This window comes from Lotus japonicus, chromosome 5 (assembly GCF_012489685.1).
Source record: "Lotus japonicus ecotype B-129 chromosome 5, LjGifu_v1.2".
NCBI lineage: Eukaryota > Viridiplantae > Streptophyta > Magnoliopsida > Fabales > Fabaceae > Lotus > Lotus japonicus.
Window position 1 is genome coordinate 55,276,303 of NC_080045.1, and position 27,907 is coordinate 55,304,209.

Below are 27,907 nucleotides of genomic sequence, written 5' to 3' on the forward strand. Positions count from 1 at the left end.
ATGTAAGGTTCACTAAAAAACAAGTGAGTTAATGGGAAACCATTGAGGACAAGAAGTGCTTCAAAACCATACATTATAAGCAGGCTAAGGCACACCAAAATCCAGACAAATGCAGCTTATATTTGAGGAAAGTATCAAGATCATGCTACAAGACCGAAATTAAAGAGAAGGTTACAACAGATTTCAATCAAACGCAGTTCAGATTTCTGCAAAGTATCAATTAGAAAACAGCCTCAACAATAGCATGCTTCTTTTTGGGGTATCCCATTCCAAGCATGTGGTTCAAGTACACCTTGCCATCTTTCACAGTTGCTGCTGTGGCCAAACGGTGCTTAGGCCCTGAGAATGTTGCCACAACAGAAGCTGTGTCCCACCCATCTGCACTCTCCACTAATCTCCCTGAAGGGCTCCCAGCAACTACAAGCTTATTAGGAGACAACAGTTCTAAACCATCACCAAAATAAAGAGGCCCTCCTTCTACCTTTATTATCTTCACTTCCTCTCCTTTGGCTAAATCAATCTTGAACAAATTGCCGCTGAAAGTGTGGATCACTATCAAAAACCCATCTGGGTGGTAAACGATGCCGTTTAGCCCAAAAAAGGTCTTGTACCACTCTTTTGGGGTGAAAAGTGGGTTTCTAATGATGGATAGAAGCTCTCCATCCACCCCAACTTTCCATATTTTACTGCCTTTTACATCAGTGACATAGGCATTGCCTTCTGCATCTACTGCAACATCGTCAGCAAAGGACTTCTCATCACCTGCAGGCGACGGAAAACCGACATTAATGAAACAGACAAGTGCTTCAAAAGGATGAGAGATGTCACATTACAATAGCAAATTTAGGCTGTTGTTGGATATACAGTGTCACCATTGCATACGGACGTTAGCACACAATCACGCACTTTATATGATAAGAATTAAGAAGTCCTTGTTAGAAGTTTGTTAGCAGTTTGTTATTGTTAGTCATCACTTAGTTGTTAACTAGTCATACACTTAGTTGTTCAGTTGTGATAAATTCATTAATGCAATTTCACTGCTATTCAGTTTCTTAACCTTTCTGAGTTCCCTTTCTTTCTCTCTATGGTTCCTGATACCTTTCAACCTTAAAGACAAGTGAATGTAACTCTTCTTATAAAGTCTGTTCACATTACACTCAACAGATATCAAATCCCGCAGTTAATAATTCCATAATGTCCCCACAACTCACCACCAGCGGTATCTAAGCCAACACAGTTTGAAAGCTACACTCCATTTAAGAGCCAACAATATAATAGGCCATACAATACAAGACACTGATGTTGGTGGTGGCATTCACTGAGGTGACATGACTAATTCATTTACAGACATGTTTTGTGGCTTTGATATGTATGGCAGATAGTTAAAATCAAATGAACAAACTAACTTTGTATCTTAGAGGTTAGAGCAAATTAATGTCAAAAGATTTGGACAACAACTCAACTTAAATTATCGTCAACTCTCTCCATCTTAGACCATATACAATGGTTGTTGGAAAATGATGTTGAGGATTGTTGAGAGGAGAGAGGGATGGCTGGTTTGTTGAAGGAATTCAACATTGTTGAGAGGAGAGAGGGACGCCACGTGGCGCCCTCTGAAAGGCCAAAACAGGCGCGTGCACTACACGCGCAGGATTTTTCTCCTCCCCTGCCACGTGGCGTCCTCTGATTGGTGGTTCCGGATTTCGTTTTTCCTTATCTTTTGAACTCAATTATTTCATCAAAAAAAAAATTTCTGGAAAAAAAATTTATACCAAAATTCATGATTTTTTTTCTCTATAAATAGAGACTTGGTTCGTTTGATTTGGACACAGAAAAAAAAACCAAGTTTTTTCACTCTCTTATTATCTCTCTCACCATATTATTTATCTATCTATTAACATTTGTTTTGAAATGGATTCCAACAATCACCATTTCAACACCCAGAATTCTTCAAACAACCCATTTTACAACCAAAATCACAACAACTATGAAGATCCAAATCAAATTTCTTACCAACGTCCTCAAAATCTCACCAATTATCAAGTCCCACATCAATTCTTCAACCAACGTCCTCAAAATCCAAACTATTATCAAGTCCCACATCAAATCTCCAACCAACGTCCTCGAATTCCAAACTATTATCCAGATCCAAATCAATATTCGAACCAACCTCCTCAAAACATACAAAATTTTAACCAGTCATCAATTGTTCCAAACTCTCATCCATCTTATGGATCTGTGAGATATATTTTAACCAGTCATCAATTATAGTCTATATTTTAACCAGTCATCAATTATAGTCTATATTTTAAAAAAAAATTAAATTGTTAAGTGTTTATTGTTTTAATTTAATTTAATTCAACATTGTAATTTTATGTAATCATAAAAACAAAAATATAAAATTAAATAAAAATGTGAAATAAAAAAGTGGTGGGGTAGGGTGAGTGGTGAGTGGTGAGGTAGGGTGTTAAGAGTTAAGTAAAATCATTGGAGTGGGTAATTGTAGAGAGAGTGTTGAATTGGAGAGAGAAGATGATGTGGAGTGTTGGGAAGAGAAAAAGTGGGGTAGGAAAGGGGTAAACAAAACATTTTTTGTTGAACCATTGCTCATGGTCTTACCGTTTAACTGTCATACCTACCAAGCACCAACAGCTTTCTTGCTAGATTAATGTGTTTATTTACGAATTAGGTATTCTTGCTTTGACTAATATCGTTAAGGTATGCACACTCTCACTCTCACATCTTTAACAGCTTTCTGTAATTTATCAGAATCAATTCTAACCTTCAAAAGCTATTTAAGCTCCTTGTTATAATATTCTTAAATGATAGTTCAAGTGGTAAGAGTTAGGGGATATATGGGTTGGGTGGGGAGGTCCAGAGATCAATTGCTAGAAAGTGTAACTTATCTTTTTGATGTAAAAAAAAACTCTTAGCTATGATTAATCTTTTTTTAAATCAATGGTAAAAGAATTTGGAAACACAACACCAAATTAAGGGTTGTTTACATCATCGAAAATAAATATTAAATAAAATAACTCTAATTTTAAGTTAACCAATAATATTGTACTAGTAATGCGTGTTCTGAATTAGAATTTCCATGTTAGAATAGTTGGGCCATCTAAACCAGAGTGTGACTTTATCAAGGGATCTTAATTGATTTATGGAACACCTAAATTAATGCTAAGAATATGAATAGCTAAGCTAGTCTACTTTGAAAAAATTGCATGATGCTAAAGGAAAATTCTACCCTTGCAAGCAACAAATTAAAAAGAAGACCAAACGTGCAGCATGCGGAGCAGATAATACAATTAATGAATACAAAATGTGAATAAAGACATAACACAACCGTGGCTGCAGGCAAAGCATCTTGCACACACAAGATTCTTAGCCATATACTACCTTATTAAATCCCATATTACATTAAAGAATAAGAAAGAAAAAAAAAGTACCTAAGTTTTTTTTTTTTTATAGGCAGGACCTAAGTTTATGATTTATTGGTTGAGAGTCAATTATGAGTAATGATATCACTTATTTCTCTCTTTCATCTCATTTTTATAAAAAAAAAAAATTATCTCTCTCAACATTTCATGTCACATCACATATCATATTACTTATTTCTCTTTGATTTCTTCACTACCTCCCAAAGTGGAGGTGGAATTAATTATAAAACAAAACATTATTGGTCAACTATATATCAAGTGAGTAAAAACATATCTTAAAAAAACTAGATCAAATTGTATTTATTCATCATTATATTTGATTGGCGAAAATGAGTAATGTACTTCTAGATGCTCACGAGAGTTAATCTCATAATTATCGGTCATGAAAATACATTAGTAGTACACTTAAAAAATCATTTTTATTTGATTTAACAAAGAACAATTTACTTTCAAAAAAACAAAGAACAATTTGCTCATTTTAAACAAAGTTTGAGTTGAAAATTTATATATACACGTCCTTTTCAGTTTTCACAAATGCATAAAAGAAAAATGAATAGTACTATACTTACCGGTACGGGTGAGTGGGGTAAGAAAAAGACGGTTCCAAGTAGAGAGATCATAAGCGGCGAGAGCGCCGTATCTATTTCCCAAAACGTCGGCGTTCACCACCAGAATCCGGTTCCTTGACCGGTCAATCACCATCCCCAACGACGCGTTACCGGCTAACTCCGGTTCTCTAACCACCGTCACTTCCTCCAACACAGCTTCTCCTCCGGCCGGCACCACCGGAATCTGACCGACACCTCCTTCGAAGTACGAGACTATGAAACGGTTGTTGTCGGAATCCCACTTGGCGCATTCTCTGAAAAAGCCAGTGCTGTGGTAGTGATAGACATGAGTGGCGGGTTGAGCTCGCTCTAAAGAGATGATTATGCCGACGGGAATGGATATTAGTAGCACTAGGAAGGTCAGAGATTTTGCAGAGAAGAGAGCCATGACAGAGAGAGAGTGGTTGAAACTGTGTGTGTGGAAATGGGTGTTCAAGTTTGTTTGATGGCAATTAGGTAGTAGAAAAAATGGGTGTGGAGTAATTAAACCAATCGCGAACTGTGTTGGGAAACCATGTCTTGTCAATTGTCAAATACGAGGAGGGAGAGGAAGGAAAATAAAACACCGTAGAATTTGCTTGCACAATTAATATTGCTTCACCAAGTTAGATATTTTTTATGAGATTAATTTCTATGCACCGACGGTGTAAAAAGTTTTACATCATTATTCAATCACAACCTTTCATTTTTTATTTTAGATAGTATTAAATTCAAAATCAATTGTGAGCTAACAAAATGGAGGGATGTGATTGAATGATGGTGTAAAACTTATTTACACCGTCGGTGTATAGAAATTAATCTCTATTTTTATACCAAGTATTTAATATTTTGGCAATGTGAATGATAATTTATTTGGAAAGAAATTTCAGTCTCACGGCCCGTTTGGTGGTCAGAATAGGATATGATAGGAACTCATATGTGAACAGGATAACAATAGGATAGGATAAGAGCATGATAGACTCTTATCGTATCCTGTGTTTGAGGTGCACATGATAAGGACAGGATATGATAAGAAAATGTATCAGATTTATATTTGAATAAAAATACATTTCAAAATTGATCATTATATTAAATTTAATTTTTTTATATATTTTTATGATTGAGTCTATATTTTAAAATAACTAAAATTAATTTGAATTTTATTAATTAGCATATTTTATTGTTTTGAAGATAGCCTATATTTTAAATAAAATTATGCAATTAATCAATTGGTTTTCACTTAGTTGTGACACGTGATAATTAACAATAAAAATTAACCAAATTACGAATATTATTATTTCAAAATTAATTTATATTTAAATTATAAATTATTATATAAGTATATAAATAATTTTAAATAATAGGAGATGAAAATAGAAAATTAGACTATTACTATTAAAAAATCAATATTTGTAACTAATTAATTTTCACTTAATTGTGACACATGATAAATAAGAAAAATGAACTAAATTAAAAATATTATTATTTCAAAAGTAATTTATATTTAAATTATTATACAAGTAGATAAATAATTTTTAAATAATAGGAGATGAAAATATTAAATTAGTCTATTACTATAAATAAATCAATATTTGTAAGTGAGTAGTCTATTTTACTATTTATGAATAATAATTTTATTTATTTATGTATTTGATTTAAATTAATATTTTTATATTTATTAATTGTTATGATTATAAATTATAAATTATATAATATTAAAATAAATTAATTTGAAGTTAGCATATTGAAAGAAAATATATAATTGGTATCCTATCATGTTCTATTTTAGCTCCCTCCTCAGGATAACTTTTACACATGATTAACAGGATAAGATAGGAGACAAGACAGTGTTATCATATGTTATTGGCGCTACAAACAAAAGATAACGACATGATATGATTATTATCTTTTCCTATCCTATCTTGTCCTGACCACCAAACGGGCTCTCAAGTACATTGATCTCATAATTATTATTGGGTGTGAGGTAATTTAGAAAAAAAGTTTATTACTTAATATTATCATTAATATATACTTTCAAGTCAATTTTCCTTCGTTGATTGATTCATTCATGGAAACAAGTTAAAGTACATTAACAAATTGGAATGGTCTCGCTCTACGTGGGGCGGCTTGACCTCTACCAGCAGGAATCCTTGTCTTAGGGTTATAATTTAGCCCCACTATAAAAGGCTAAGCCCCTCATTTAATAAGACAAGTTTTAACTTAAGCTTAATAATGACCGCATAAAACCCCAAGTCTAGGACCTCCATGTCAATGCAAGAACACAAACTTACAGGGGATTGGCATATTTCCACTAGTTTATTAGAATGAGTATATTAACAACTAGCAAGTCATATCTTGAAATTCATCAATAGACGGGTGAAGGGATAGGTTTCATTGCTAACATGCCCTTGTAATTAAGGAAAATAAGTCATACACATAACCACTTCTATCTAATGAATTAGATATAGGAGTAGAATAGAAAAAAATATGAGACACAATACATGAATGATGTACATGATGTGGTAAGAAAAGAAAACACATTAATAAGCAAAAATAAATCTCTAGAATAGAATATAAGATAAGGTTTTTTTTTTCAAGCAAACAAGTCTCAGCAGAGTTGGTAGGTAGTTGAACTTCTTAAGCATTTAGTCGACGGTTTGATTCTTGACAGATGCGTATGTAGATTGTTAAAAGAGGTGAATCACCTTAAAGTGATATCTGAGCTTCGAGAGAATATGTCTTATAACACCCGCATGTGTGATATTGGGCTAATACCAAAAAAAGTTTATAAGGCCAAAATTTGGAGACCTGCAGGCTGCATATTTAAAAGCCCAAATGGAACTAGTTGGGCTTTCAGGGCCCACGTTAACACCTGGCCTGCACTCGTAGATACATCAACGAAAACTAACCAAATGGGTGCGATTGAACTCCCTCGACTCCACAACTTTGTCTTCGCCTGTGCTGTGTGCCTCTCTCGTGAGTTCTCTCTCTCTTTCCCTTTCTGCATTTTTGTTACAGATCTTCAAACCCTAGATTAGAATCCAACTCACTGTGATTTTCTCAATAGAACATGATTGCTCGTTGTTTGATCTGATCTCTCAAACCCTAACATTTCTTTTCAGCTAAAAAAATACGCGATTGTCGCAGTCGAATCTGTTGATAGAAAATTCATTCGTAGGAATTTTCATATTTGCTATAGTTTATGGGGAAATTGTTGTTTATATGCTGGTATTCTGTTTATGTTATTGGTGTTGCGTTGGTTGTTCCTTATAGGATTTTCTATGATGCACAAAGTTGGTTTCACAGAAAGTTTTGTGAAACCGAATTGATAAGAAGCTATACTGAGCTGATACTTTTCTGTGTGTGAATGTAATAACTAAAAATGTATGCTTTTTTTTATGGGTAGCTATATTTTTTCACTCTTCATTGATTCACCGGATCGAAAGTTTGTGGGTAATCCCCCTATTTTCTTAGTTCTTACCCCCATTTTAGGGTGTGCCAAACTACTTGGGGGTAATGAGTGACTATGCCTTTCCGTGTGCTTTATTTTTCGGTCCTTCATTTTGTTGAATCCGGACGGACTATTAGATTGGTTAATGAAGATTGGTCAGGCTCTTTTTGATCTGTGTTCTAGTGTATTTTATATATTTTTGACTGACTATTGTTTTGTAGGTTGTAGAATTCACAAGCTTAAAGAAAGTGAATCAAATGGCTGGTCCTAGGATTGCTCATGCTACCTTGAAGGGACCGAGTGTTGTCAAGGAGATTGTGATTGGAATGGTGCTCGGTTTAGCTGCTGGTAGTGTCTGGAAGATGCATCATTGGAATGAACAGAGGAAAACCAGGACCTTTTATGATTTACTGGAAAAGGGTGAGATTGGCGTTGTTGCTGAGGAAGAGTGATAATGTTCTTGCTTTGTGCTTTTGCTCTCCATTTATAGTCGTTTTTCTTTTGTCCTTCAATATTCAATTGGCTCTTTAAATATATATGAGCTAACTACTCTAAGATGAAAAAAATAAGTTTCTTGCACTGATTGTGGACTAAGTTTGCTTGAGAAATTTTATGAAGCTGAGTTTTATTTCATGCTTGAATTATTATCTTCTTGCTGCTCTAATGTATATGCTTACCTTTTTCTTTTTAACGCTGTAGATTTTGGTAGCTTGTTTATACTTTTTACTACTAAGCTGCAAGATGTAATGTCACAAATGAGGTGTCTCTTGTCTTTAGAACAGTTAGATCATTAGTGTTAAGATGTTTATTATGTGAAGGATATATTATTGGGCTGCACTTGAATCTGTTGCATTGCACATTTTCACTTGTGGTTAACTTAGAATGTTGGTGTAAGTACATGTATTAGGTCAGTGTTTTATATTACAGCATTACAACTGTGCCAAGTCTTATTAGCTAAATCCCAACATATATTCTTCGATATCTTCCCATGCAATACCTGAATTTCAACACTATACAACTTTTACGAATACAGAGTCCAGCTATAGTAGAAGAAAATGTCACTGATCACAATCTGTAAATAGCACATCTGGTTGTCAAGGATATAAAATCCTTCCCAAATGTAGCACCTCCCAATACTATAGTATAAACCTAAAACTTCTTGATATAAATATCTTTGTTTTTGTTGTTTTCTCAAAAGTATTTGGTAGCTGGATGGTAGATAGAAGAAGCTACTGAAATAGTTATAATGTCCGTCCAGCTATTGTAGAGGAAATATAGTCTGTTTCGGCTTTGGTGGCTAGGGATAGTAGAGATATGCAAGTTATTCTTATTAGCCTTCACCAAACAGATTAGACTTTTAGGAGAGTTGGACTTTGACATAGACTTTTACTGAGTAGCTTAAGCTTTAAGGAGAGGTGTTAACAAGAATAATTTGGACTTAACAATTATCTAATTTCCTGCATTTTTTAGGCTGATAAGAATATATGATTGTACTGAAAATTCTTGGTCATTCTACCTGAGTTATTTAGTAGGCTTTGATCTGATTAACGAGCACTATTGCATTATGAAGTCATTCTCAAATTATAACCCATAGTACTTTGAATGTGTTTAGACGTTACTAAAGAGATAGTCTGTTTTACAATGTCTATTGGTGACTTCTTGACTTCCTTTTTGACAAATTGTATTACTGGGTAGAATATCAATAGATGACTTCTACCAAGCCTTTACATGGCGAATGTTGGAAGAATGATAGTTAATCAATAGGACTACTAGCGATACTAGTGACCACATCTCAAGTGGGCACCAAAGAACCCTTCACAGCTTTCCTTGAGTGTGCCATTTTATATTGATCTCCTGCTGTATTTGGCAATGATCCGATTGTGCAAACATACAGTTACTCTTTGTGTGTTAACATCGTTACTGTTTAGTAGCTGTGCCCTCAAAATACACCGTAAAGCTGAAATCTTGCTTGATTATTCCAGTATCACTTAATTCAAGTTTAAAAAATAAATAAAACTCTTCGTTATGATATAGGAACACACGTTTATGAACACAAATTGCGTAATAGAGAGAGGTAAGTATTTTGTCCGTATTATTTTACGGCAAATATCATAACATCTGGTTGGCTAACATATGATAGCGTGTTAACGGAGAGCTGATGTTTTCGCTTCCAAACAAACAATTTTTCAAAGAGCATCAAAATATCAAGATTTTTATGACTAATCCAAAACTTCTACCCCTTACTTAGCCACCACTCACAATTACAAAGAGAAAGAGCTATGCATTTCTTTCCCAGCAATATTTATGAAAATATAAAAGAACAAATATTCTGTGCCCATAAAAAATAAATATCTTAACATAAGGGCTGCGACGTGGAAGGCAACAATTGGTTGCCACCAAGATAAGAATTATGCGTCCAGAAATATTCACAAGCATTGATTCCATTCTATACTTATATATGCTAGCAGATTCTATATTCCCATTAAACCTTATCATTATTACTACACTCATATCAGCTAAGAGAACCAAAGAAAAAGAAAATGGCAACAATAGCTGGTGTGAGCCTTTCAAGCCCTGGGGTACTTGCTAAAGGACCAGACTCACTGCAAAAGCAAAAGCCACAAGCCATCAGGTTCCCACAGTTGCTCAACCAAAGGTGTCCCGCTATGGTCCGGTCCGGTCGGATGGTTAGCTTCCAACCCGTGCGCGCAGCACCGGAGGGAATATCAGGGAAGGTGGAGGAGAGCATCAAGAGTGCTGAGGAGACATGCTCGGAAAATGCTACCAGCGGCGAGTGTGCCGCGGCTTGGGATGAGGTGGAGGAGCTGAGCGCGGCGGCGAGCCACGCGAGGGACAAGCTGAAAGAAACCGACCCGCTTGAGAACTACTGCAAGGAGAACCCGGAGACTGATGAGTGCCGTACCTACGATAACTGATATTCCAAATTCTGTGTTTAGCTTACTGGAGTTGAATGGAGTATACACTATGTATTGATTAATTTTTACTCCTATATATTTAGCATGATCCAATATTTAATACCATCTCCTAAAGGTAATCAAACGGGCATTCATATTATATTTATAGCTTCATCAGTTCATCCTCTTATGATTCAATTCATAGTAGTAACTTATAGCATCTACAATGATGATTTCTTATTTAGGTTGCTTTGTGCTATGCAGATTTTACTCTTGTCGTGTTTTCTTTAAAGATGTTTAGATTGACACCTAAAGGAGTGTTCAACATGGACTTACATCATGTGTGAATATAAATTTTAAAGAGTGATATTGCAAGAAAAATAGGTGATTAAATTAAGAATAAAACATATACACTCAAGCTGATATATCCGGTTCAACATGAAGTAAAATCCCTAAGTCATATAAAAGCCCATAATTGTTGTCTAAAAGTGAAAATTTGATAATAAAAAAAATTACATGTCACTTCTTGACTTTCGAGGCCTCAAGCTCTGAGCATGAGCATGAGCATGAACGACTACTAGAAAGGCCAAACGAAATTCATTAAAGTCAGTAAACAAAAATTCAAGTGCGATGAAAGAGAGGGTGAAAGAGAAGTGGCGGCAATAGTGAACGTGGGGAAACTAGCGACAAAGCCTGATGAAGCATTCAGCAGAGCTTGCAGCAAAGATCATGCAAAGTTGTCCCCAAATCCAACATCAGAGCTTGCAGCGGATGGTGGTGACAGAGGGTGGAAGGAGGTGCAGTGGTGACAGTAGAGGGTGGACAGAGGAGCGGCAGAGAAGGTGGCAGAAGCGGTGGGTGGCAAGGCAACAATGGAAAAAGAGGAAGAACAAAACTCTCCCATATGAGAGACAAACCCCACAGCATGGATGGAGGAAAACCCACTTATTTAGGTAAAAGAACTACCTATTGTGGTAGAGAGCTCACGCACTGAAGAAGAAGAAGATTAAAGGGGGAACTCCCAAATGAGAATAGGATCCCTCCCCCTAAAGGGGTGACGAGTGCTTAAAGCTTTTTCCTCTTTTTTTTAAAGCTTTCATATTTAGTTTGTCTCACATATTCCATGAAGTTTTAAATGCCTTACAAATTTATGTGTTTTTTTGTGAACAATGGGTCCTTAAAATCACTAATGAGCAAAATTTTAAAGTTTAAAATAAATGGCATTCCCCCGTAATTCTAATTTAGTTTTGTTTGGGTGAACTCGTAGTTGGAACAAAAAAAATTAAATAAATAATAGAGTTGTGTTGTTTTATGCAGCACTTCGAAAAGTGATGTGTGATATATACAATGAATAGTCGAGGTTATTTTGGTAACTTCAAAATGTGTAAAATTTCTAAAATTTCATAAAAATCATCATCTTTTACTAAACTGGGATTAGATTCGCACATTGCCCATAATTGATGCAAACCTCTTGCCCACTACGATGACTTCACCCAACTCTAACGCACCATTGTTTGAGCCATTACAATGGCGCAAGTGTTGGAGCCTAGAATGGCATTCTTGGAGTTCTTAGCATTTGCCACATTGATTGGCCTAGCTTGGATGGAGGGTTCACAACTTAATGGTTGAGTTTTAGGTCTTGGACGGTGATGGACTCTGATTTGGGTTTGGGTGAGATCGATGGTGACGGGGTTGGTTGTTCTAGTGGTGGTGTGACGCAATTGAGGGTCACGGGGTCAGAAGACTTTAAAAGGAATGAGTCGACAGAGAGCAACCGAGAACTAAAAAACTGAGGGTCTCATCAGTAATTTTTTTCTGATAACTTTCAAAAATCGTCGATAATTACTGATGGTCTAATTTTTTGGTAACTCATCCAAAGTTTTTTACATTAGTAAGTTATCCACCCCTATTGCGTTAGTAATTGATTTGTTTACTATAACCGGTTTGATCGTGCACGACACAAAACTACATGCTTGTTTACTATATCGCCAGAGGGTGCCTCATAGTCACCAGCCAACAAAGAAGAAAAAATTGACTGGTCAATTATGCCATGCCAACCATACTAGAAAGTGAAATTATCTGTGGTAGGAAACTAGGAAATGCACTTTAAGAGTGGTTTGCAATGCTGGCTTCTTTCAAGATTTTTTCTTTTTCTTTTCTCATATAATCAAAATTCAAACGGCACCTCGTGTAAGCAAGATTTTCCTTGGACGACATCTATAACATCTTTTATCACTCACGCGGAACTTTCAAGGGAATTACCCACGTGACGTATATGTATCTTCTAGAAACTGAAAAGGAATATCAGAATCAACTCATTGTGATCCTCCAGCACATGATAAATAATGTAAGGAATCACGAATATTCCACTACTTTGTGTATTTATTTTTCTTCCTTGGTTTAACCACAAAGGCACAAACTATCTTTACTGAAGCAACAATTTTATTCAACCTACGTGCAGTAAAGGTCAATTAAACCAAATGATGCTTCATGTCTAAAGAATTTCGTGGCTTGTCTCATATCAATATATCATACATATATTGATTATGATTAAATATTTCAATTTTGATTCTGATAAAAAAAAAGGTTAAAGTGAATACTTGGATAAACGTCGTTATAATTGATTTTAGATTAAAAAAATAGTAAAATTGATTTTAGTAATTGTGAACTCAGAGTTGTTAGGAAAATAAATGAGTTGAGATATCGTATCGTGGCAAAAATCACTACCCCAAAGCAAAATTTTACAAATTTCACAACAAATCTTAAAACTCGGTTATCTTCTCGAGAGTTTGGGATGTTAGAAATGAGAAAGGAATAAGCAAAGAGAATGAGAAGAATGAATAGCTTACGTGTGTGCCTAAGACTCACATGCTGCCGTCTTTTATAACCATGCTAATAAATGTTTCTTTGGTTTCTTATTGTGTGTTGGTTTCAAATTAAGGATTGGTTGGCCAGAAGACAATCTCCCAACCAACAAACTATCGAATAAACCAACATTGCTTCTAATGTAGGGGGAATAGAGAATTTGATAATCTTTACTAACCAATCAAAGGAGTGCAAATGGAATTGTGGAATGAATGTGAAGTAAAACTAATGAAAATCAAGGTTTCTGGACTGGGTAGCGCCGTAGCCTTAGGAAGGGGCGAGTCCCCCAGAAGTTGGCGTATGTGTTTGGGTCGGACTAGTTGTGAGACTTATTTGCCAATTATAAAGCTCGTGATGTCATAAGCTAAGGATTAAGGTTTAACCCCAATATGAAAAACTAGATCACTCAATAAAAAAAGTTCTCTCTTTTATTGAAATCGGCTACCCTAACCCTATATCTGAGTATTCCTAAATCCTTGCGAGAACAAATAGTTAAATTATAAATGCTTGTTGAATGCATTATTCAACTATCCGTTAGTGGGGGACACATGATTATGAATTTTTTTACAGCCGAAGGGTTTGTGTTTTAAGTCTAGATGATTCATAATTAACACCTCGTGTAATGAGGCAACATTATAGGTCTAATAAGCGAATTACTCTTAATCTATAAGATTTAAGATGAGACCCTCATAAAACGCAACTTACTTTCAAAGTTGTGACTGCTTCTCCATAATTTTTTTTAATTAATTTAGGCTTATGTACACACATCAGATTGGTCATGAGTGCTCGAGAAATATTTTTATGAAAAGTGGGCTTTACACCTGCGTAAATAAATACATCAAATACATCTCCAGAACATTATTCAAATAATAGGTTATGCATCTATAAAGAGTTGTGTCGTTAAAAACTAAAAAGTGTCTTACAATAACATCACCTAATTAACAGGTTTAAGTGTCTAACCGGACATTAGGACTTCACCTCAACTTCACATCAAGCACTATCGCACGCCCATCACCTAATTAACAGGTTAAGTGTCTAATAGGACATTAGGACTTCACATCAAGCACTATCACACACCATATGAATAAGATGCAATGCATAAGAATATTCATTTGGCTTCATTAACACAAATTGGGCATTACCATATCTTCCTCCACTCTTGCTTTTGGAACAGGTTATGTAAATAACTTCCAATCTACCTATCTATTTTAAGCTTGTTTTCATAAATTACTCAGATTAGCTTATGTGAAGCACTTAATTAAGTTGTTTACCGACTCTCGCACTTTATCTACCTAACCAATCCTGAATACAACAAATGAATGCTTATTGTTCTAAAGCTCACTAATGAAACTACTATAGTTGTTCAATTCATCATCACACCATAATAGATGTAATTTTAAACACCAACCTATAATCAGCAACTGCAAATTTGCAACCAACATTAACAGATAATATAACACAAGAGAAGAGGGACAGAACAGGTTCATTCAACATGGAAAAGATAAAATTGCACAAATAACACAAAACAAGATAAACTACTAACATAAACTTAAAACCCAGTCATAACATCCATACTAACTCAAATTCAAAACCAACACCAGCCCCATTGTTTATTCACTGACAACAGAGGAACACACATACCATAAAAAATAAACACTACAGATAAAACCCTAATTGAACCAGTTCAACAGCAACAACCAGAGATCAAAAGAGGAACATGTCATCAGAGGACGCCATGATAGGATGAATCGCATGAGGAACATGCCATGGTTTCAGCAACGGGTCAGGAATCTGAGGAATATCAACGGAGAATCCACTGACCTCTTCAGCAATCTCCAGAATGGAGTTCAGAAACCGCAACCGATCAGCAAGTTCCATAGTCTGAGCCCTGAGAATATCATTAGCAGCTTCCATCTCAATCAGCGAAACCTCCTTCACCTTTATCCCCTGAGCCAGACTCTCGTTCGAAACCTGCAACCTGCTCATCTCAGCCGTCAGATCCTCAAGCTGCTTCTGCTTCCTCATCCGCGACCGCCGAGCCGATTCGCGGTTCGACACCATCCTCTTCCTCTTCCTGTCGTCAATAGCCAGATCTCCGCCTTCCGATCCCGAACTGGAACCGCGTTGAACCGAAGCCATTCCTTCCGGTGAATTTTTTTTGTTTTTTGTGAAATTAGGGTTTGGTAGATCTAATTGGTAGCAAAATTGAAAGAAAGGGGAAATTAGAGAGATTAAGCGATGGTGGAGAGGGAGTTCATGAGAAGACGTAGAACCAGTAGAGGAATGCAACGGAGAAGGAGTGTTGGAGACGAATTCGACGCATGGGGTTGACGAGCGTCATAGAAACTCTGTAAACATTGGGGATTTTTTGCTATATGAATCAATTCAAATCAGAGAAACTGAGAAACCCTAAATCGGAGGAACAAGGTTTTGGGAACGAAGAAGAAGAAGGGGAATCAGAAATCAGAGAATGAAGAAGATAACGATGAGGAGAATTCGAAGAAGGTAAGAAAGGAAGTGAAGGGTGGTATATATAGAAAAAGATTGGGGCAAAACGGGGAATTGAAAACGTGGAACGGTGAATGGATTTGGAATTAAATAATTAATAATTGGAAATTGAAAATTCTAATTGGTGGGTTGAACTGAAAACGCGTCATCGCTGACGATAGGTTCATCGCAGACAGCTTTTTCCCGCACACATAATCAATTTTCAATTTCCAATTATAAATTAATAATTAATGATTATAAATTGAAAAAATAAAGTTTTGATTTTATTTTGGAAAACTTTTATTGTGGTATTTTTTAAGTATGTTTTATTTTGGTTGTCTAAATCCAGAATTGATTACATTTGATTTAAGTTCAACATAATTTACTTAATAGTTAATAGTGATTTGGCATCTTAGAATATTTTTTTATTCCATTGCATTTATTGTGTGTTGATTGCTTCTTATAAAGATAAAAGAAAGATAAATATTCATTTCAAAAAAATAAAGCCAAATTTCCAATAAGTCCAGAACATCTTAGATGAGCATTGTTTGATTCGTTTGAAATTATCAGTATTGGTCTTTTGTAATTGTTAAAGAAGATCAATGATAAGTCTGGAGATTTTCTTTTTCTTTTATCATGGTTTAGGATATGGTTGTATGTTCGTGTCTTAACAAAAATCTTCCTTAAAATTTAAATTTATGATCTTATCTTTAGGTCTAGCTTATTTATTACTAGACCAACACCTTATTGGTTGAAGTTAATGTTGGAGATAAGGTTTTTTTTTTGGTCAAATAAATAATATTTAAAATGTATATATAATTAATTATTAGTCATGAGATAATTCACTCCATATTCAGCGCGGACGTCAGGGCATTGAGAGTGTGAATGTCAGGGCATTGAAAGGTCCTTGTATGAGATGATCGAAAGGACATACTTCTAATGAACCAATTATTGTGCCAAAGACATTTGCACATTTAGATGCTACTAATGTACTATCAAGAGGATTAGCTACCAAACCTATTTATTTAGCAATAGATGATTTAAAGTCGACGTCAATTATGCTTCAATATTTTTTTTTCAATTTATAGTCATGAGACAATTTTATCCATATTCAACCTGGGTGTTAGGGCATTTAGAAGACATTTCCCTAGTATGAGACAATTTGGAAGAACCTCTAATGTGCTAATTGTCTTGCCCATAACATTTGCACATTTAGATGATACTAATCGTCTCGTGCTGATTCCTCTTATGTTTAGTTTCTCAAAAGAAGTAAAAGCAATAAAAGTGCATACGTTTTAAAATCTCCCCCTCCTAAACCAAATAAGAAATGGGTTATGTTCCCTCTCCATAACAAAACATGATAATATTTATCCTCTCTTTCCCTGCCCTCCTACCTGTTCCATTAAAATATCTCTTATGTCTCATACTTTTTTTTCAAACGAAACACACTCATGCATTATTTGTTTGAAGAGAGTTTGAACATATAGTGTTTCATAAGAGAGTTAGAAGGAAAATGAGGTTGATAAAATTATTTGGTAGGAGATGGGTGAAAGCAAGAGAATACAAGGGACAACCACCACTTTATAGGTTCTTTGCAAAATGAAAAGAGTCATGCATGAGTTGTAACTTTTACTCTCACTTTATTCAATTATTATACTACTAGCTTGGATGAATGATTTTTAGCCATTGAGATTAAAATAAACGAATTGGATTACAACATTACCTATCAAAGTGCAATAAAAAGAACACACCATTTTTTGCAATCAAAGTGCTGGAAAACAAGGTGCCACAAAGTTATAGGGAATGTAAATCAACTTTTCAGCTTTGATGTTGATCGACTTATCTCTATAGATGCACAAGAATAAGGACTTGATGGCAACGCAACTCGATGACACGAGGCTGGGTTTGTAACGACAACCTAATGAACAATGAGACGCTGAACGTGATGCAGGGCCGACCTTGGGCCTGTGCAAGCAAACCCACAACCCAGGGCCTCCAGAAAGAAGGGGCCCCAAAAAAAATTCACATTAAACTTTTCCCAAAAATCAATTTAGTTATAATAATTAATGTTCAAGATGTTATTAATGACTTTAGCTGGTCTAGTGGTTCGTAACGGTTTATGTTACTTTTATGTCGCGTTGCTTGGATTCGAACACGCGACCCCTGGACGGGTTGCAAGAGGTCAGTTGCCAAACGAACCAACATAATAGTTTTGTTGAAATTTCAAACGTTAAATATATAACGGTATCTGGCAGTTGTATCTCCAAGAGATATTTCTCTTTATTATGAGTCATTTTTATTATTTGCTCAGGACCTCCAAAATGTCGGGACCGGTCCTGACGTGATGGGACGAGCAGGTGCCGTGCTGCTTGATGAGCAATTGCGGTGGCGACGTGCGCGCAACTCAACGAACACAAAACGTGATGTATAACGAAAGCTGAAATTTTCAGAACTGATGAAGAACCAGAAAATAGGGCACGTGAGTCACTTAAAAAGATGTTTTAATCTAACTTGTTCATTCTAATCTCAATAGTTAAAAATTATTCTCATCATTATCACACAAAAGATGTTTTCTCATGTGATACACCCCCTATATTTCGACATTTCATACTCTCTTGCGGCCTTATCTCTTTCATACGGAACAATTCTCAAATCTTTTTCTTTTTGGAACCAAACATACCAGACTACCAGTACTATTCGGACCAGATCAATTTTTGGGATCACATTCCAGGCCCGTTTTTTCATCGACAAAAAAAAAACTCTACCTCCCACCAAATCTCAGACTGAAATTTCTTCATCATTTCACAGATCAGAGGAAGAAGGAAGAAGGAAGAAGAAGAAGAAGCAGAAGGCGAAAAGAACGTGAAAAATGGCTGTAGATGAATTGCCACTGGACGACAAAGCAAAGAGGATGAGAGATCTTCTCTCCAGTTTCTACTCTCCAGACCCATCCATGTCCTCCGACACCTCCTCCAAACTCGCCTCTCGAGACGACATCAACTCCCCTTCCTTCGATCCCGATCACTACATGAATCTCCAGGTAACATCCTCCATCAATTCATCACTATCGAGCTTGAATTCGCAACAACCCATAGTGTTGAAATTTTGAACTATTTGTCAAGGTGCACAAGTCCAATTTGGAAGGACTGCTTCAGCGGCATGTTGAAATGGCCGCTGAAATCAAGAATCTCGACACTGACTTGCAAATGCTGGTCTACGAGAATTACAACAAGTTCATCAGTGCTACAGATACCATCAAGAGGTTCGTCTAACTGTGTGTGTGTGTGTTCCTGATGTAATGAAAATTGTAATGTTTTGCTTGTTAAACAGGATGAAAAGTAACATTTCGGGGATGGAGTCGAATATGGAGCAGCTTCTTGACAAGGTAATCGCGGCGGCATTCATTTATTCAATCATTTTGAGTTTTGTTTTTTCGAGTTCGGTGATGGGTAGTGGAAGATAAGGGGGTTTTACTAGAATCTGGAATTTTATTTCGCCATGCAGATAATATCAGTGCAGTCAAGGAGTGACAATGTCAACACTTCACTATTTGACAAAAGGGAGCATATCGAGAAACTGCATCGAACTTGCAATCTTCTTCGGAAAGTTCAGGTATTGAAGCAATCATGTATTTTTTTTTCTGGCGTCACATCATTACTAGCTGCACATTTATGTTTCCATGTGGCACTCGGCTCTCGAGTGATACAGATTGTAGTTTGAATGATAAATGTTTTTGCAATATGACTTACACCACAACTTTTCGCCCTTGTTGAAGAGTAGTTCATATATGATCTACCTGATAGACTTGGCAAGTGCATCAAAGCAGAGGCGTATGCAGATGCAGTTCGGTTTTACACTGGTGCGATGCCAATTTTTAAGGTTGGGTTTGGCTTATATGGTTTCTAGTCCAATTCTCAAATTACTTTAACACCCAACATATTAATCTTAGTCTGAGATTAAATATCCTGGTTTTATCCCCTCTTTATCAGGCATATGGAGATTCATCATTTCAGGATTGTAAGCAAGCATCTGAAGAAGCAATGGCTACCATAGTAAAAAACTTGCAGGTATAGTTCTTTAACCTTTGTCTGGCTCTTTGGATCTGGGTCAATTAGCCGAAAGGCAAGCTAGAGGACATTGTTGATTTCTTCACCAATTCCTTATTACTATGATGTTATTTTGATCATGCAAATTCAACTAGTATGAATTATTGAATTATTAAGTTGTTATTATGGTGTATCCTACCTAACTTACCTTGTAGAAATTCCATATCACCTTATAACATGGTATCAGGCCCATGCAGAAAGCTATATGCCATCTTATTTATTTACCAAATTTATAGTAAAATTGGATAAGACCATCATATCTTGTGTCCACTCTTTCTAATCCATTCTTCGAAACATGGGTAAAACTTAGAGGTTAATAGAGTCCAGATTTGCAGTTAACTTAAAACCTCAAATATTATGCTGAATAAATAGCTGATGCTCAATTGTGTTTCAAAGAAGTTTGTTATATTGATTTGACATTTTTCTCTCTAACCAGGGAAAGCTATTTTCAGATTCTGAATCAATACAAGTGAGAGCTGAGGCTGCTGTACTCCTTAAGCAGTTAGATTTTCCGGTTCGTATTGATTTCTATTTTTTAATTGAAGATTGACGTTTCGTACTACTTCTTGAGATTTGATGGGATTTTATCTATTAAGAATTATTTCTGAATGTTTAGTATGAAAGATCTGTCCTTTTGATGTGAAATCCTTTATATATTTATTAGTTTGTTTATTTTTTTGCATTTATGAAACACTTTGAGCTTTTGCAATGTGCTCTTTCCCTCGCTTATGGAGAGAAATAAATTTTATTTCCTTGTGTAATATTAGTTAAGGTTATATGATGGTAGGATTTCTATTTATTGTCAGGTGAACAGTTTAAAGGCAAAGTTACTAGAAAAGTTAGAACAGTCTATTACTGACATTCAGCTGAACCCTAAAGAACTAAATAATGCTTCAGGGGACCTTTCTCCTTCAGCATCTGCTCATGAGGTAAGCAGCATCTGAGTAGTATCCTTTTGTTTAGCATACTCCTCCCTCACCTCCTTAAGTCTGCTATTACTATCCTATCTTTGGTTACTTACAGATTTTGATGACAAACAACATTAAAATTATGTGCGTTATCTTAGAACAACATCACAAGATATAGATGATTCTGTGAATTGCTATGCAACACTGGCCCTAAACCCTAAAAATAAAAAAGATAGTGACTATTAGGCCCGTAATTGCTTCAGTATCCATGATCCATGATAATTATGTCAGATAATCTGCAAAGAGAACTGATGAATGAAATGCTTGTTATTGTAGGATTACTAATGCAATTCAATTTTTTCGTATCATTCTGCTATTTAGGGTAATTTGCTTGCACTATTACATAATTTTCCTATGGTATCGGAGGTTGAGACTAATGAATAAGCATCTGTTTCTGTTGCCATTTTTTAACACAGGCAGCCATTCACGAATTTGTGGAGGCAGTTCGTGCTTTTCGAGTAATATTTCCTGATTCAGAAGAGCAATTGGTTAAACTTGCTCAGGACTTGGTTATGAAGTTAGTATCTTTATCTACTATAGGTAGCTTTTTTATCTACTGTGCCTTAAATTTGGATAATATTCACACTTATTTTATTGTTTGCTAGGAATTTTGTAATTACCGAGGAATATGTAAAGACACGGATTATCCCAGCAGATCTTCTTGGTGTTCTTCGTAAGTAGTATGACTTTGCTAGTACTTCAATCTTTTTCCCAAGTTCTGGTCATATACTTAATTCCTAAGCCTGATGATTTTTTACTTTTAGTTCCACATTGAGTATATGAGCTGGTGATCTTTGACTCCTATCTTTGTTTGTAATGTTTAATACTTGATATTAAAGTAAGGCTTTTTTTTTTCAATTTCATTTTTTATATTAGATGATTCTTTTATAAAGCATTTTTTTATTATCAAACAATCCAGTTCTGTTTATTATGAGAATGAATGTATTGAAAGGTCTTTACGTCATGTGAATATATACTCTATTTCTCGTCTAAATGCTGACTGTATGCATTCATTTTGTTTTGTCTTTCTAGACGTCTTTTATTGCAACGAGTGTTTGTCTAATAATTTCTCTTGACAATTAGGATAGGCTCATCATTGTCTCCATTTGTGTGTAGATATCTAACCTCTAATATAATTTTTTCGTAATATATTTTCAAAATATTAATCAGTGCACGTGTTTTTATACATCCTGGCAAGTGGCAACAATCTTCCAAAGTACCAATATTCAATGGCTAATAAGTGAATATTCATCCTGTGAAATTGTGATAGCAAAGAAGCAAAAGATAAATTTCATTTACTTTGTTCAATATAATGAAAACACTCTACCTTCTTTTATGCCTTTAACATATACATCGAGTGCATATTATCAATTTGTTGGTCAGTCCAAACCATTTTTTTGAATTCACAAGTCTTCTATATGTATATTATTTTAATTTTAATTGCTAAATCAATTTCCTTCTGTGTGACCTGACTAAATCTTCTTTAAATGTGTAATTATAGGAGTTATCTGGAATGATGTACTCTTGATAGATGAAGTCTTACCGGAAGCAGTTCTCTCTACCCATTCTCTTGAGGTTGTACACTCAAATTTAATTCTGATCTGAGCTGTAACTTTTCAGTTCCCCCTTTTCCTTACCTTTTCAGATTATAGTTGATATGAAGTCCATATTTTAAAAGTGGATTCTCATCAATTAACCCTAAATATTTCCAGGCTGCAAAGTTTGTTGTGACATTGTATGTTAGAAATGCATTTTCTCATCTTCTGCAAGATATCTCAGGTCAGTTCTATGGCTTATTTTCTGAAAGGTTCTGATCTTAAGTTTCAGCTTGAAGATTGAAAACATTAACCCTGCCACATGATAGGAGAATCAAGAAATTGAACATCTTAGGTCTATTTGATTTGTGAAAATGTTCTGTATTTTCATTTCTATTTTAAATTTTGATTAACAAAATGTCACATTTTTTCTCACTTTGTTATTTGTGTTTAAAGATTTGTGCAGAACACAATAAAAATGTTTTCGCTTCTCATACAAATATTTGAAACAATGTTATAAATAGTGGATTGCAGAAAAATGGCTGAAAGCCAAAAATTCGCTAAGCCATATAACAGATAGTGCATATGGTGGAAGTCGCATAGTGGTTGGAATAAATCAATTATATACATATACATATATAAAATTAAGCTGTATGAAAATACAAATATGCTATAAAAAAAACTGCATAAAAGTGGCATAATATTAAAGTTCTCTTTTGTTTACAGAAGTGGAGTGAGACATAGGAGAGAAAAAGTCCACGTACAAGTCTCACATCTCTTCTACGATTCAGTTTTTTTTTTTTAAAAGAAGAAGATGAAAACACCTGTTTTCGCTACGTCCCTCAGCCATACCGTTGACATCAGTTGCAGCCACAATCGCTTATTTTGCAGATTCGGCAGCATGTTGCAATCAACCACTATAGTAGATTTCACAATTAACTCAATGCAATAGCACTATAGCACCATTGATCTGAAAACAATGAGATAATCAAGTGACATTTTTGCAATTAAAAGTGAAAACATAAAATGAAAATAGAAAACATTTTCCCAAACCAAATTGACCCTTAGTTTGTGCCAAGGTGACTTCTTGTGTTTGAAAATGATCAAAGAACAAATTTATGCTGTCACTGGTTCTCACATGTCAAGATAACTTGATTTTTAAAATATATTTACATGATTTCAGCTAGTAGAAAATTTAATTGAAAGTTGTCTTCATACTTGTGCTCTGAAATAGCTTCTGTTTGGTAGATTCCCTCTTACAAGTCCTGAAAAAGGATGGAGCAGAGCAGTACTCTCTTGAAACTGTTTTTGGATCTAGTACAAAAGCTGTTCTCCAAGGATGCTTGACAGTCTTGCAGGTAAGCACATAATTAAGTATAAGGGTATGCCGTTGTTAGATATATATATTTATGACTTATGTATGCATGTAATGCCTTGTTAAGATTTTCTGTTGCTTCTGTTTTATGCAATTTTATTTACATTTTAATCTCTCCTTCAGGACTTCGGCAAAATTTTAGATGATGACTCTGGGATCCTAGTTAGACTAAGGGAGTTATTCATTGATTGGGTCCAAGAAGGATTTCAAGACTTTTTTAGGCAACTTGAAGACCAGTTCCTTCTATTTTCAGGAAGAACTAGTTCTCCTGCTATTCAAGTACATGGTTTGGCAGAGGGAGCTCAAGGGGACAAAGCATTTGCTAGCCTTGTCCTAGTGCTGGCACAATTGTCTGCTTTTATTGAACAAACTGTTATCCCAAAAATCACTGAGGCAAGGATCCACCTGATATACTTAGATTTTATTCGTGAAAGTGGATCCATTTCTGTGGTTATTTTCCCTTCCATGCCCTCTGGGAGTAACACCTTAAAAATTTCCTTAAAATCTTCAGGAAATAGCTGCTTCATTTTCTCGCGGCAGTCTTAGAGGCTATGAATCTGGACCTGCCTTTGTTCCAGGAGAAATATGTCGAAAATTTCGGTCAGGCCGTGAAAAATTTCTGCACCTGGTACGTTTCAAGTTCATATTTTCTATTCAATGGAATAGCAATCTGTATGAGTATGATGCACTGTCTGCAACTCTGCATACATTTCTTCATATTTGATAGGAACCGAAACTCAAGACTCTCCAATAATGAAATACATGGCAATCTATTATAAAGTATAAAATCTTAATTGCTGGTACTTGGTAGTTGCAAGGATAGAGCGGAGGAAGTGGAACACTTCCCCCTTACCAGTAATATCCCCTGGTAGCAACTCATCATGCTTTTAATTGACCATGACAACTCACATCACCATCTATGGGCCTACTTTTTGAAACATTCCATACCTTGGGCCCATATGATGATATGATACTTGATCAATAGGTTCAGGGCTCGCATTCCTGTCAGTATTTCACCCCCTTCATTTGGGCCTTTAGGCGGTGTCTATTTGTGTATGAAATACAATCCTGTTCTAAACAGTACGTATGATGGAGAATATTTCAATCATTAGATGATGAAGTTATCATATTATGTATTTTCTGCTTTCTCACATAAATTAGCCAGTTTAGCTCCCTGCTTATTTTTAACTCTCGGCCAGTCACTTTTCTTGAACAATTTGTTTGGGTATTTGATAGAGTTTGATATACTCTTAGTTTGGAGCAGTTTAATTGATTTCTTCAGTGACTTTGACTGGAAAAATGGGGGAAGACTTTATGATATGCAATTTGTGTTATTATCTGGTGCATTTGGTTGTAAAATGCTCAATTCATGCTTTGAAGAATATCTTGCTGTAATTGGAGTTTATTTGGGACAGAATAGTTCCTATGGCTTTGTTTTGATGTTCTGTATGGTTACTTTTAATGGACTCATCTGATTGAAAAGGAGATACCAAGCTTCACCATTTAATGGTGGATGACTTTATGTTCTTATGCAATTTGTGTTATTATCTGGTGCATTTGGTTGTAAAAAGCTCACGCTTTTAAGAACATCTTGTTGTAATTGGAGTTTATTTGGGACAGAATAGTTCCTATGGCTTTGTTTGATATTCTGTAAGGTTTCTTTTAATGGACTCTTGTCTGATTGAAAAGGAGCTATTAAGCTTCACCGTTTTGTTTTGTCATACTCTCTTGAGTGCTTTGGTTTTGAGGATATCTAGTCTCCATTTTGCCTATACATGTTTGGCCCTCTGTACTTCCAATTTTCATTCTTAGAAAACCATCTTCAAGTTAAATAGCATTTTTACATATACTGGTTTATTCTTTTCAGTACATAAATATGAGAACTCAGAGGATATCACTTCTCCTGAAGAAAAGGTTTACCACACCTAATTGGATTAAGGTCAGTCTGTTGTATGCCATTTTTTTACCCCAATATGAAAGATGGTGGTTACTTCGAAAGACCCTAAATCTGAAGTTTTTATTATTTGCTCTCCTCAGCATAAGGAGCCAAGAGAAGTTCATATGTTTGTCGATTTATTTCTTCAAGAGGTACATCTGTATTTTTAAATCAATCTCTCGACTTTGTATCCCTTTTAACTTGCATTGAATGGTTTAAGGATTGTAATTGTAATTAAATTTTATTCTTACTAAATTTTTCTCTACACTACAACAATATCAACCAAGCCTTTTTCCACTAGATGGGGTAGGCTATATGAATCGTAGGATGTGATAATGCCTTCTCATGTATTGAGTTAAAAGATAAGGTAGACAATTTATTTATCGTAAGTCTCTCCTTACTGGTGGTCATGTTAAATTTTACTTAAAAGGATTAGAATATAATGAGTATGAAGCTTAATATATCAATGTTTGATGAACATGTATAGTAATTAATTGAAGCAAGTTGATGTAAAAATTTAATTTCTTGTTTCTTTTCGTTACAGCTTGAAGTTATAGGTAACGAAGTGAAGCAGATTTTGCCTCAGAGTGCGCGCAAGCACCGCAGGACAGATAGTAATGGAAGCAGTGTTTCATCGAGGAGCAACCCCTTACGAGAGGAGAAATTGGGTAGGTCGAACACTCAAAAAGCAAGGAGCCAGCTTTTGGAAACACACCTAGCGAAGCTGTTTAAGCAAAAAGTTGAAATTTTCACGAAAGTAGAATATACACAGGTATTGATTGGTTATCATATTGATGATTCAAATTTGAATAAATGGTTGCTAGCTATGATATCATTTTTTGGTGATGCACTGCAGGAGTCTGTTGTTACAGCTATAGTTAAATTTTGCCTTAAAAGTTTACAAGAATTTGTCAGACTACATACTTATAACCGGAGTGGATTCCAGCAAATTCAATTAGATATTCAGTTCCTAAGGATTCCTATAAGGGAGATAGTTGAAGATGAAGCTGCAATCGACTTCTTGCTTGATGAGGTAGGAATTTTTTTCTTATGTTGGTTCTATTTTCATATCATTGTTATACTTTTTCTTGGCTTTGGCTCCTCTAAAGTTAAGAGTCAACTGTGGGATTATAAACATTAATTAGAAAAAATCAGTTGTTAAGATATTAATAACTTGAGGGTTTTATTATACACGTGCATGGAAAATCAACTTCATAGATTTTTGCATCTTAACTGTTGACTTTTAATTTAATGGTTTTAACTGTGCACTTTATCTTGTACTATAAAACTGAAGGATGGAAATTGATAAAAAGAAAATGAAGAAAAAGAAAAGAAAAAGCGGAATTCTATGTTTAGTTTGTTTGGATTGAGAGAGAAATGGAAAGAAAAAAAGATAGTAAGTTCTCGCCCTTTATTTGGTTGGATGGAAAGGTGAGAACAAAGAAAATGAGGAACTGATATAATGTCTATTTCACCCTTGAAAAAATGAGAAAATTTACATGGATCTCACACTAAGAAACAAATATGCGGGTAAAATAGAAAAGGGTGAATTTTTAAGTATTTGTGTTTTCAAGCCAGAAAACTATGATGTGTTTTTTTTTTCCTTCCCTGATTTCTTCCTGCCCAAATGAGTGATTTTTATTTTCTGTCTCATTTTCTCTTTCTCCATTTTCTTTTCTTTTGTTTTCCATGAGAATATCTTCTTCAGTTTTACTAATTATTTGGTGTGAAGTGTGAACAAATAACTAGGCCCTAGCTTCTTGCTGTCTTCTTCTCCAAGTCTCCTTTACATATTTGATTTTTCTATCTTTGGATGCAGATAATTATTGGTACTGCAGAGCGGTGTCTTGATCCAATTCCATTGGAGCCTCCCATACTGGACAAACTTATACAAGCTAAGTTGGCTAAAACCAAGGAACAAAATACAATCTCTTCATAAACATTTTGTGGAAGTAAATTCTACGATCATGTTGACCTAACCCTATCTGCTGCATAGACCGTATTTTCCTTGTGTTTTAAAGGCATGAAGGGAAGATGTATTAGCTGTATTTGTCATCTTTGGGAGATTTGGTTATGGTTTTCGCGGTTGATAGTCAACTTTGTTCCTCTTCTGTTAATTTGTAAATCTCTTGTAAGTTGTAACACATCGCTATATTGTTATTTGTATAAGTATTGAAACTGGAGGAAAGTTCATCCATTCATGACTAAGTTCAGTTCTATCATGCTTGATGTTTACTAGTGT

General features: G+C 35.1%; 5 protein-coding genes across 5 annotated transcripts; 3 read left to right on the top strand and 2 right to left on the bottom strand.

Annotated features, from left to right (window-relative positions):
• Positions 1 to 100: 100 nt before the first annotated feature.
• Positions 101 to 4,609, bottom strand: LOC130720602 (uncharacterized). Its single transcript, XM_057571268.1, has 2 exons — positions 4,010 to 4,609; positions 101 to 762 (listed from the first exon to the last, which is right to left on the bottom strand). Exons 1-2 carry the CDS (start codon positions 4,434 to 4,436, stop codon positions 221 to 223), a joined length of 969 nt encoding a protein of 322 aa, XP_057427251.1. The 5' UTR covers positions 4,437 to 4,609; the 3' UTR covers positions 101 to 220.
• A 2,259-nt stretch (positions 4,610 to 6,868) lies between these two features.
• On the top strand, positions 6,869 to 8,119 carry LOC130718021 (cytochrome c oxidase subunit 5C-2). The gene is made up of 2 exons (XM_057568451.1): positions 6,869 to 7,003; positions 7,700 to 8,119. The coding sequence occupies exon 2, from the start codon at positions 7,736 to 7,738 to the stop codon at positions 7,928 to 7,930; it is 195 nt and encodes a 64-aa protein (XP_057424434.1). The 5' UTR covers positions 6,869 to 7,003; positions 7,700 to 7,735; the 3' UTR covers positions 7,931 to 8,119.
• Positions 8,120 to 9,947: 1,828 nt separating this feature from the next.
• Positions 9,948 to 10,553, top strand: LOC130718019 (calvin cycle protein CP12-2, chloroplastic-like). Its single transcript, XM_057568450.1, has one exon. The coding sequence runs from the start codon at positions 10,019 to 10,021 to the stop codon at positions 10,412 to 10,414; it is 396 nt and encodes a 131-aa protein (XP_057424433.1). The 5' UTR covers positions 9,948 to 10,018; the 3' UTR covers positions 10,415 to 10,553.
• Positions 10,554 to 14,774: 4,221 nt separating this feature from the next.
• On the bottom strand, positions 14,775 to 15,770 carry LOC130720239 (bZIP transcription factor 53-like). Its single transcript, XM_057570866.1, has one exon. The coding sequence runs from the start codon at positions 15,395 to 15,397 to the stop codon at positions 14,963 to 14,965; it is 435 nt and encodes a 144-aa protein (XP_057426849.1). The 5' UTR covers positions 15,398 to 15,770; the 3' UTR covers positions 14,775 to 14,962.
• A 2,642-nt stretch (positions 15,771 to 18,412) lies between these two features.
• LOC130717907 (vacuolar protein sorting-associated protein 51 homolog) lies at positions 18,413 to 27,900 on the top strand. The gene is made up of 20 exons (XM_057568308.1): positions 18,413 to 18,785; positions 18,868 to 19,007; positions 19,076 to 19,130; positions 19,250 to 19,357; positions 19,526 to 19,624; positions 19,735 to 19,812; positions 20,288 to 20,365; positions 20,658 to 20,780; positions 21,236 to 21,336; positions 21,425 to 21,492; positions 22,321 to 22,394; positions 22,532 to 22,598; positions 23,603 to 23,712; positions 23,853 to 24,122; positions 24,241 to 24,357; positions 25,597 to 25,668; positions 25,767 to 25,817; positions 26,210 to 26,437; positions 26,522 to 26,698; positions 27,485 to 27,900. The coding sequence occupies exons 1-20, from the start codon at positions 18,615 to 18,617 to the stop codon at positions 27,602 to 27,604; spliced, it is 2,307 nt and encodes a 768-aa protein (XP_057424291.1). The 5' UTR covers positions 18,413 to 18,614; the 3' UTR covers positions 27,605 to 27,900.
• The last annotated feature ends 7 nt before the right edge of the window (positions 27,901 to 27,907 follow it).